Here is an 11585-nt window from a genome sequence, read left to right on the forward strand (position 1 = left end):
ATTGTTTTGCCAACCTGGACAGTGATAGGGTATGATATAATGCCCCACTTTTAATTATATAATTTCTGTAGGACTCTGCAGGGCTGTTGTGACTTACATGCATGAGTTGACACCTTGCTATCTGAGTCATCTTGTGATTTCCTGTAATCTCATTAAGAAGGAAGGTCAATGAACTGAGCAGACGGCCGTGAGGCGAGGTCACTTGTTCAGACAGCAGACTGTGCAGTCAGACAGTGTGAGTGAGCATCTCTAAGATTAACACAAATACAGCGCATGTTTACTCCGTACCAGCTGGTCATGAGGGCCTTGCAGACTACTGATGAGCATCCATATCACCTTAAAGCTGGAAAGATTAAGCATAAAGTCTAGGATATGCTCTTGAGGGCTGTGAATTTTTCAATTATGATTATAACTGACAATAACTGTAAATTGACTGTAGATTTACTGGGACATGAAAATGCCTAATGAATTTCTCAGTGCTTGTTAAAACAAATGAAGATATTTACTGTAGCAATTAGTCCTTCTCTGAATTAGCCCTGTGCAATACTTTAAAGCCTTCACCTAATAATCATTTTACCGACTAGACATTAAACACATCATAATGTAATGTTAGGTTGCCTAGTTTACTCAGCTAAAAAGCTTTTATCATGCTGGTTTCAAAACAGATTTCAACACTGGATTTCAATTTTTAACTAAAAAAATTAGGGAGATTTACCATGGCTGATACAAGTGGATTGACCTCTAACAGCAGCAGCAGACAAGCTGACATAGTTTTATCCAAACTGGCAGTTGAAGGTGCTTCAGTTTAGTTTGATTCACAATGTTGATGCTCTTACTTCTTATTGGCTGGCAGTCGGCATTACAATTACGCTACACAGCATGCACAGTGCTTCTCTCAGCCACAGACACCAGAGTATTAACCCCAGGTCATTGGATTGGTGACTTCAAGTAATCATTTTAATCTACAGATGATGTAACTCGAATTAAAATTGGCCAGTAGGTCGCAGCATGTCTAATTAGTAACATGTTGCGCATGGCCTGTGTAATCTGATGGGTCAAATGCTGCAAGTGGCACAAGTACAGATGTTTATCTAGATGTGTTTTGGCTTTTTACAGTGCCTGCCTATCCTATCAAAATGATTACAAAATCCGATGTTATGTGCAACCAAATCGCTGCAGTCTGGAAGTTCTGATTCATTACACAAGTACTGAAGTCCACAAGTGAAAAAAAAGCTAAGCTCTTAAAAAAATGTAAAGATAACATTTTGTCAAAGTTATAAAAAGATTTTAAAAGGACCAAATGAGGAGATTAAATTAAAATTCATAAGGCATAAAGTCAATACAACTGGATTCAACTGTCTATACAGTAAAACACTAAATGTGATTTACAAACCCAGTTTTTAAATTTTTTAACCCATAATTTTAATTGTATATTTTAGGATTAGGACTTTTTACCTTACAGTAATGACTATTATATATATTTTTTGTCAACTTATATCATAATTTATATCATGATTTGGACTTTTTCTTTTTAAAATGTTTTGACAATATTGTAATTTGTATTTTTTCATATCAAATTTTCATTTTTTTTTAATCACATAATATGATTTTGTTTCCAATGTAGGATTTTTTAACCAATAATATAAACATAATCTCTTACATTTTTGCTTTAATCTCACAATTAAGACTTTTTGTATCATAATTTGGTTACCTTATCTCAGTGGTTTGACCTTTAAACTAATAATTATGTCTTTTTTATAATTTTGACTTATATCACATAATTATGACTTTTTATCTCATTATTTGAAATTAAATTTCACTGTTACATTAAAAGTTTAGACTTCATGTATCAAAATTTTGAATTATCACACATTTATGACTTTTTATTGTAGTTTGACTTTTTATCTCTTCATTTGAACTTTTGTCTAAAAGGTTGGACTTTTAATCTCTTATTTGGACTGTCAAACTTTGTACCTTTTCACTTTGTGACATGGACTTTTTCGCTCAAAATTATTACATTTGATCACAGTTTTACTTTTATCTCATGATTTGGATTTCATATGTCAAAGTTTTGACTTTTAATCTCATAATCACATCTTTTTTTATCTAATGTTTTAAACTTATCACATAATTAAGACCTTTCTATTTAAAAATATTCCTTCTATAACATTAATTAAAATCTCCTTTCTCCAAATTTGACTTTTAATCTCATGATCACGTCTTTTAAAAAAACAAATATCAAACCTCTGACATAAATATAGCATTTTTGTCTTACAATTTGACTTATCACATTTTTTTGGACTGTTCTCTCAAAAGTTTGACCTTAATCTCATAATCAGAATTGTATTTTATAAGTCTAAATTTTGTATCACAACTTTGACATATCATAGTTTGACTTTTTATCTCATTATTTGGACTGTATTTCATGATTCTGTTTATATATATATATATATATATATATATATATATATATATATATATATATATATATATATATACACACATATATAATTTGATGACATATCCTTTAAATTTTTATCCAATAATTTAAATTTCATTATTTTAAAGTTTTGATTTTTAATCTAATAATTATGTCTTTATTTTAAATATTTTTTACTTTTTCTCATAATTTTGACCTTTTGATCTAAGCATTGTTTGAAGATGATGTAGTCTTTCATCAGTGCTTCCTTTTATCACTGGCAAAAACTGACTTCCATACAATGGTCCAAATCCTCAAAAATGTTAACAATCTTCATGTATTAGATCATGAAACATGGACAAATGCGCATGACAGGTCGGGCACTTTAATGTGAGTCACAGACACTGGGGCTTGACAATCCAAATTGGAGCTGACTAACTGGTGGTCTTTGTCTGCCTGACTTTTCCACACTGTGGTGAAAAGCCTGAAGTTTTTTGAGTGCCAGGGAGTCCGGTTTGAACTGGCTCTGTGTTACCTTTTGTAATCTTCAGCGCGGTGGTTGTCTAGCGGTCTCTGTCTGTCTTTTCCACCATGTGGATGAGGTGAAGAGGCTAAACCGGTTCATACGTGGAAAGGAGGCCGGTTTCAGCTGGCTGCGTTGCCTTGGTGACAAGCTCTCTATAAATACTCTCGGAATCCTTTACCGGCTTCCACTCTGGTTTCACTCCTGGCAGAGACATCCACCTCCAGCAGCGGACTTCATTGTGAAGGGGAGCTGCTGTATTTTTCATCTCAGCAGTCGAGTCTAATGGACAAACTCTTTGTAAATGCTTTTTAAGGTAAGCAAGGACTTTTCAAAGTCATATTAGCAGGAACGTCATGTCTTAGCTTTAACTGTAGCCAACAGGAGGACGACGACAACGAGCATACTCTGGCGGGTAAGAAAGGAAAATAAAACTGGAGCGGTTTCGCTAAGACTTACACATCAATGTAACTGAAATATTCACTAGCGGTAGTGCTAACTAACGTTTATAAATCATACATTGCTGACGTTTTATGTGATTGGTTAGCTAACGGTCAGCTAGCTAGCAGTTATCATTATATTCCATTGATAAGAAACTCATAATTAAGTCCGTTAAGGAAAATGTGGAGGTTTATCGACCTTGAGTGTGTTTACAGCACATTAAACACAGTTTGGAGTTATCATCGAGTAGAGTAGAACCCCCACGTTAATGTTAACTGCAAATGCTAAAATGCCTCATGGCACCAAGAGCGGAACCGGCATATTGTGGGCTGCGTCATTCGTAAGTCTCTGATTGGTTAGTTCTCGTTCCATTCTTTCCAAATTAAAGGCGGATCTTCTACACTATTGGATTAAACCCGGAGTGGGCGGGACTTAAACATTTTTTTCTATTACATTTCCTGTGCTCTTGGTGTCAAGTTGTCACACCATGGAAATAAAATGGAGCGTCATCAAAGTGCCAGTGCATTTTACAGCAATTTGGCGTCAGTTTCCCCTGTACTTTTGCGTATTGGTTGGACTTATTGGAATTAACGAATCTGTTGCACATAATGTCAGAAAATCCCACAAAAATACCTACTATCCCTGCTATGACTATTCATATAAACCCCATGTCTTTCCTTTGTGTAAAGTAGAGAGGGAATACCTTTGTCATAATTTTTATGACTGTACTAACTCAAGTAATTTTAGACCTCATATCTCTTTATTAAAATGTCAACTAATGAATAAATGATATGGGAGATTTTCAGGGTCCTTTGTCCTATTATGGAGAGTATGGTCTTATTTTTTAATATAGTGGCTTAACGCCTTTTAGATCAATGCTGTGATGAAATTGTTTAGTCTTTCTGGTAAAAGTCAGATGTGGGGGGGGTTATTTTTGCCCTTTTATGTGCTGTTAATATTGGTTTGCTGTGTATGGTTCTGTTTATTTTATTGATTTTCTCCAAAGTAAGGCATTTCTAAAATTGCAGAAAATGCAATATTACTATAACTTTCAATGTGTCAAAATACCACTTTAATACAAATCTTATTTGCAGCAGAGAAGTGTTGATTCTTTACTAGAATAGTTTGCAAAAAAAACCTATACTTACCTTTTTTTGTATGTTTTTGTCTTATTTGATATGAGTGGAATTAAATGATCATTCCGTGTAATGCTGTTCATATTGCATTTGCAATATGAGTAAAAATATTTGCAATTAGATATTTTTTTCAAAATTGCTCATTACAGGTTGTGAGGAAAGATGAGTATAGGTTTGTGCATAAAGTGACCTTTAAATATCAATAATTATTCTCAATCATAGAGTAATTCTTAACTGTAAATTATTATGTAGTTTGCACTTGGTAACTCAGAGTTAACCAAAATTATTGGATTTTTCTCTGATTTGTTTCCTTACCCATTCCTTCTGCGTTTGTTTACAGAATCATCACTCTAGGAAGACGCACACTGGCTACTCAGCAGGCCCTGGCCTCGAGTCTTATTTGAAGGGATTTAACTTCACTGGTGAGCCGCCTTGGCTTCTCTGCACCTGAGTTGGAACAAACATTAATTCCATCTCTTTCATATCCAAGTGAGTATTTCACTGTTTTTTTTCCATCTCATTGGCTCTCAGCCAGTGTTAATTTTGGCAGCTATTTTAATGTTAGTCTTAGTTTTAATCTTTCAATGAAATGCGTTGTCACATTTTAGCCATTATCCTTTTTGTTTTAGTCGACAAAAACTCAAAACATTTTAGTCTAGTTTTAGCCCATAAAAAGTCCTCACATTTTAGTCCTTCCTTTTAGTCCAAGCATTTATTTTCTTGCCTAAATCTGGCACCAAATCATGGTAGTGTGTTCTATACACCCTGCCAAGCCTGGGGTCCCTGCTTTCTACAGCTGAGAGGCAGAATAGCCACAGCTACATTGTTTTTTTGACAGATTTACCCACAGTGGAGAAATATCACGGATTTTGAATGTCCAACGACAACTACATTGCATTTAAGTATGGTTATAGTGATCCCGACGACAACTAAACTTAGTTTTTGTCAGTTTAAGTCATCACTTTTTTTTTTTGTTAGTCTTAGTCTAGTTTTTGTCATGGAAAATGTTGAACATTTTTTGTCATAGTTTTAGTCGACAAAATTAACACTGCTCTCAGCAATATACTGTGCATTGGGGCTTGCTCACGCTGGCACTTTCTGAGATTTTTCCATGAGTGGGGAATAAAGTAAACTTTAGTCATCAAGTAAACAAAAGATGCAGTGTTCTCACAAATGAACACAATCTCTCCCACTTCCAGTTTATTGGTGACCAAGAAAAAGGACTTCTTGTGACCATGAACACTACTGCTCCCACTGAGTTTGAATTCTCGTTCCTGGAGGAGGGTTTCTCTGCCAGGGATATTGTTGAGCAGAAGATTAATGAGTCATCCATGACGGTAAGTGTCCAGTGTTTTCTGTGTTGAAAGGATACCCAGATGGCCTAATTTCTTGTTGATGTATCTGTAAGCAGGCTGTGTAACTGAAACCCTCCTGGTTGCATTCCTTCTTTGTACTGTCTGCTCAGCTCTTAAGATCTTAGTTGAAAATAATTTCTTACATGAATACGTCTCCTCTGTCTTCTCTATTTCAATACAGGATGACAGAGACGCTTTCTACGTCTGTGACCTAGGAGATGTGCTGAAGAAACAACTGCGCTGGGTGAGAGCCCTGCCTCGCGTCACCCCTTTCTATGCCGTCAAATGCAACGACAGCCGGGCTGTTGTCATGACGCTGGCATCCCTGGGAACTGGCTTTGACTGTGCAAGCAAGGTGTGTGTTCTCAGAATAACACAGTAGACACTCCCAATAACGACTTGAAATTGCATTTGCAGCTTGGTGCCTTTAAATTATCACTTTTTTGTTTGCTTTTTTTTGCTGACTTGTTGACTGTCTCTTTCTAGACGGAGATCCAGCTGGTTCAGTCTCTGGGAGTGGATCCAAGTAGAATCATTTATGCCAATCCCTGCAAGCAAGTTTCTCAGATCAAGTATGCGTCTGCCCACGGCGTTCAGATGATGACCTTTGATAGCGAGGTGGAACTGATGAAAGTAGCACGTTGTCATGACAATGCCAAGTAAGATTTTTCTTTTTTTCACCATTAAAGCTTGATTCTTATCTGCCTTTTCCATTTAACTTTCACCCTCTTAAACTTTCTGCTCTCTTTGCTCAGGTTGGTCCTGCGTATTGCCACAGATGACTCAAAGGCAGTTTGTCGACTGAGTGTGAAGTTTGGGGCCCCACTCAAAGCTTGTCGAGGGCTTCTGGAGCGGGCTAAAGAGCTGGGTTTGGATGTGATTGGAGTCAGCTTCCATGTTGGCAGTGGCTGCACTGATCCTGAGACCTACACCCAGGCTATCACTGACGCCCGCTGCGTTTTTGACATGGGGGTAGGTTTGGGTGAATGCATTCATGATTGCAGTTATATATTTGCTGCTCACAGAAAATAAACATGTCTTTAAATTTGTGAACTAGGATGAGCTGGGCTTCAACATGGATCTGCTTGACATCGGAGGGGGTTTCCCTGGTTCAGACGACACTGAACTTAAATTTGAGGAGGTATGTACTTTTTCAATAATGTACAGTGTCCTGATGGCAAATCAGTAGCCTTTTTACATATTAAGTTGTTTTGTTTTATCACATGGACTGATATTAGTTCATAAGGCATTTTTTTTTCTTGGTAGATCACAGCAGTGATCAATCCTGCCCTGGACAAGTATTTCCCTGCTGACACTGGTATCAAGATCATTGCTGAGCCTGGGCGCTTTTATGTAGCCTCAGCTTACACACTGGTTGTTAACATCATTGCCAAGAAGGTCATCATGGACGAGGAGTCAGCATCTGATGGTAACAGTCTTCATTTTAAAGTCTAATTCAGAAATGTGGTTTTGATCTGGCATTTTTTAAACAAAAATGTATCCTTCTGTCACAGAGGAGGACGAAGGGACCAATGACAGGACCCTGATGTACTACGTCAACGATGGAGTGTATGGATCCTTCAACTGTATTCTTTATGACCATGCTCACTGCTTGCCAACACTACATAAGGTAACATTGTTTTTAAAAAATGAATGGCCTTGTGTGTGTAAAATAAAACAAAAGTGGATCTATGAAAGGTGAAACAATTAGCAGTGCTAAACACTTTGTGTTAATCTGTTGTGACCCTAATAGAAGCCAAAGCCGGATGAGGCCATGTACCCTTGCAGTATCTGGGGCCCAACATGCGATGGCCTGGATCGCATTGTTGAGCAGTGCAGCCTGCCTGACCTGCAGGTGGGTGACTGGCTGGTCTTTGAAAACATGGGGGCTTACACTGTGGCTGCTTCCTCCACCTTCAACGGCTTCCAACGACCAGACATTCACTACGTCATGTCCCGCACTGCCTGGTGAGTAAAGGTTACAGAAGTTAGAAGTGGTCAACAATCAGACATGCATGTTTTCAGATGTTAACAAGAGATGGCTACAATCTATAGGCCTACAACTATAGAAAGGCTTGGGTCAGCGCCACATTAAACCATACTAAACAACCTTTTTCTGCCATATTTGTGCAGAGAGCTTTAACTTGTATCGCACTCAAGCCTCTAATGTAGGCTTGTTTCAAGTCAAAAGTCTGGTTAGGATGACAACACACACAACTATTTTCAAAAATAACCAGTTTGAAAAATGCATGAGACAAGGACAGTTCCATCTGATTTTCAACAGTCCTCCAAACCCACACGTGAAGTTGATACAGGTAGACTATGAGACCACACAGACAAGATCTCATAGAAGCTTTTGATCATATCATGGTGAAAGTTCTTTTTGCTTTGAAAAACAGAAAAGAATATGGATGGAATCTTATTGGCTTGGAAGATGGTATGAATGTTAATTACACAACTGCAGCCTAAGCCTTTGTTGCTTTCATTTATGTACACTGCAAAAGTAGACATCTCATTGGTGATGCTTCACAGCCTGCCCGTCATTTGCGTTTGTGGTTGTTCCATCAGGGGCAGTCTGATCTGGAGTCACACATATCAGTCATGTTAGTAATTTGTGATTCCAGATTGGGGAGGCTCTGACTTACTCAGGAGAAGAATTACTTACTTTAAGATCATGTGGCAAATCTGACCATAAATCATCTAGAGTATAGGCAGCCTAAGCAGTCCAATTATCTTTTTATCTAATAAGTGCTACTTAGGTTTTCTGAACATGCACATCCAAACTAAGGTGGGCAAGTGCTGAGTCAAAAATTAATATGAAGCTAATATGATACGTCTCGCAAACTGCAGGGCTTTATTGTCAAAGTTAAATATTGATTTGCTTTAGAGGAGCAGTCCTTGAAATGTTGCTACTTTGGAGTTATACAGAATTTGGACGTTAGAGGTCTGCAGTAACATTTTTTGTTTCTTCACAAAGCTTCCAAGCATGCCTACTCTGGCTTTCATATTGGATTTATTTCTAAAATATGGCCGTCTGATCAAAGGTAAAATTAATTGCTTTTGCATTATTTTACACTTCGTAAGCAAACTGAACTCTTGTTTGTTTTTTGTCCACAGGCAACAAGTGCAGCAGATCTGTTCCCAGGGCATGCCAGCTCCAGCAGAGGACTCTAGCGTGTTTGAAGTTCCAGCCTGCTGTGGCAGAGAGAGCAGCTTGGAGATGCCCACTAAGCCCTACCAGGCCCATGTGGTTTGAATGAAAACTGTTCATCCAATCAGTGTCAACATCTCATATCATTTTGTCATCGGTTACCGAAGTTTCTTTCTTTATCTTTTTGTCTCCTCCCCAAAATGTAAAACGTGACATTTTAAGGCCAGTTACTTGACAGGAGAATGAGAGGCGCTTGTCGTTGCACAAATTTTTGTCCTGTATGGAAGCTGCCAATCAATCCTCATTGTAATGAGGCTAAATCACACTCCCAACGTCCCTGTGTTCCTGGCAGAGAGTTACAGGGCGGCTCTGTTCTTTACCATTTTACTCCAGTTGCTTTTTGGAGTCTGACTGTAAGAGCTAAAGCACTGTAGTTCGTGAAGATCTTATTTCCTGAACTTGAAACTGTTTCTTTGCAAAGACATCTCACAACTACTTCATGTTTCCCCATCACCATACGACTCACAACACTTGAAGCTGTAGCAATAGTCCAAGTGGTGAGGGGTTACTCCTGCTTATAGTTTAATACTATTAATCTAAATAGTAGCAAATTCCTGCTGTGAGATGGTTTATTATTGAACTGCAAATCCTCCGTAGCCCTTTTTAACAACAGAAGTAGTTGGTAAATGCAAAGATGTGGTTTGGAGGTGATTTTATTCCTCAAAACATGGCTGCTATGTTTTTTTAATTTATATTTTCCATGATTGCAGCTTCCCTACAGAACCCCTTAAGTGTTAATCTTTAATATGTTTACAAGAAACATATTTATTCTTTATATTAATATTTGAAGTCTGTGTTTGTTTGTTTTTTACTTTATGTAAAGGCCTGTCTGCTGATTATTCACAGAGCCAATGCAACATTTGAATATGTAAAAGTATACACAGAAAGGTATGAAAATGCATGCATCACATTTTGCATGTCAAAGCACCATACAGTGTATCTCTACTAACATTGCTGAAGCACTTCAGAAAACTGTAATGTACGTACATGTTCTCCTTATTCAGCATGTGAATTTTCTGTAGTTACACCACAACTGCTCCAATAACTGGATCTTAAGGATTAACACTTAAAAAAGACAGGGACTCAATGAGCAGACTGCATCTCTCCTCTTCTCCTCCTATTATTTTTTATCTTTATTTTTTTGTAGAAGGCAAGAAGTGTGTTTATGATATAAATAAGGAGCAGTGTTTAACCGTATGTTTGAAATGGATACGAAAGAGTCGGGATTGCAAATTCATAACGCTTTCCTATGGAAACTTTTTGAAGTTTTGTATTTTTTTAATAAATAAAACATTAGGTGCAGAGCCAAATTGTTTCTTTTTGATTTAAGTGTTTGTACTTCTTGTAGTTAAACAGGACTTGAGATGTGTAAAGAGCTCTATCTGGTGGTTAAAGATGAAACTTGTCAAACCTTTCATACTGGTGCAACAGGTTCTGCTTTGCATAAACACAGCTGAGTTATGAGTGAGAGAAACACTGAGTTACTGAGTCAGTATGTGAGTTAAGAATCGACATCCTAAGGTAAGGATCAGGTTTGAAAAGCATTCTTAAATGAACATGGGTTAAAAAAATTCCTTACCAATTACATCCTGCCATTTGGAGGCCCAGTCCCTTTTTACATCTCAGTGTGGCTGTGCATTTTTAAGATTCATTTTTTGGCTTTTTTGCATTGTATTTGCTTGGGGAGTGACCACAGGTGGTTTTACTATAAACCCACACAGACTTTCAATCAATTGTTTATTTTAATAGTCAAACAGACAACATACAGGACAAACCCTGCTCCCCTGGCACATATCCCCTACAGACTACTGGAAAGTACAGAATAACCATTTAAAAAAGGAAAAACAAAATAAAAATAAGTCAAAAATAGTAAGGCACACCAAAACTGATCAATGCAGTACTAACTCCAAAGAAATATGGCATATTGTACTATTTACATAAGACAGAAATGGAATCCAGGCCTTTTAGCAGCACAACAGAAAGTCAGCTTATTATTATTATTTTTTGATAAGATAAAACACCTCTTTAATCCAGTTTGAATTGGCAAGTGGAGTTGAGGATTCCACATTAACATTATCAACCTTCTGGACAATAAAGCTTTAAAATGCTATCAAGTTCTAATTAGCAGAAGAGAAATTAAGTGGAAAGGGCAGCACACCAAACAGTACAGTAAAAACATGAGGAATAACATTCTTCCCATTTACCTTTGAGAGTGTATCATAGATTTCAGACCAGAATCTATTCATAAAGGGGCAATCCCAAAACGTGTATATTTTGCTCTAGCTTGTTGCTATCAATCACATAGAGGAGACACTACTTCAGATGTTTTTGCTTCGGTGTACTGAGCTCGATGTTAAATCCTACATTTAGTGAAACCATGTTTGGTATAGATCAATGACCTGTGTACCCTTCTTAAATCTCTTTTCCAAAATATTACTTGAAATGATCTCTTCCAAATCCTTCTCCAAAATAGTTTTATGGGCACTGGAAGACCATGAAT

At 37.2% G+C, this 11585-nt stretch overlaps 1 protein-coding gene across 1 annotated transcript; it reads left to right on the forward strand.

Moving 5' to 3' along the window:
- The first annotated feature begins 3107 nt into the window (after positions 1-3107).
- Positions 3108-9153, forward strand: odc1 (ornithine decarboxylase 1). Its single transcript, XM_041813396.1, has 11 exons — positions 3108-3258; positions 4860-5008; positions 5719-5856; positions 6056-6229; positions 6361-6533; positions 6630-6846; positions 6932-7015; positions 7141-7303; positions 7389-7504; positions 7628-7842; positions 8992-9153. The coding sequence occupies exons 3-11, from the start codon at positions 5755-5757 to the stop codon at positions 9128-9130; spliced, it is 1383 nt and encodes a 460-aa protein (XP_041669330.1). The 5' UTR covers positions 3108-3258; positions 4860-5008; positions 5719-5754; the 3' UTR covers positions 9131-9153.
- Positions 9154-11585: the final 2432 nt, after the last annotated feature.

This window comes from Cheilinus undulatus, linkage group 18 (genome assembly GCF_018320785.1).
Source record: "Cheilinus undulatus linkage group 18, ASM1832078v1, whole genome shotgun sequence".
Lineage (NCBI taxonomy): Eukaryota > Metazoa > Chordata > Actinopteri > Labriformes > Labridae > Cheilinus > Cheilinus undulatus.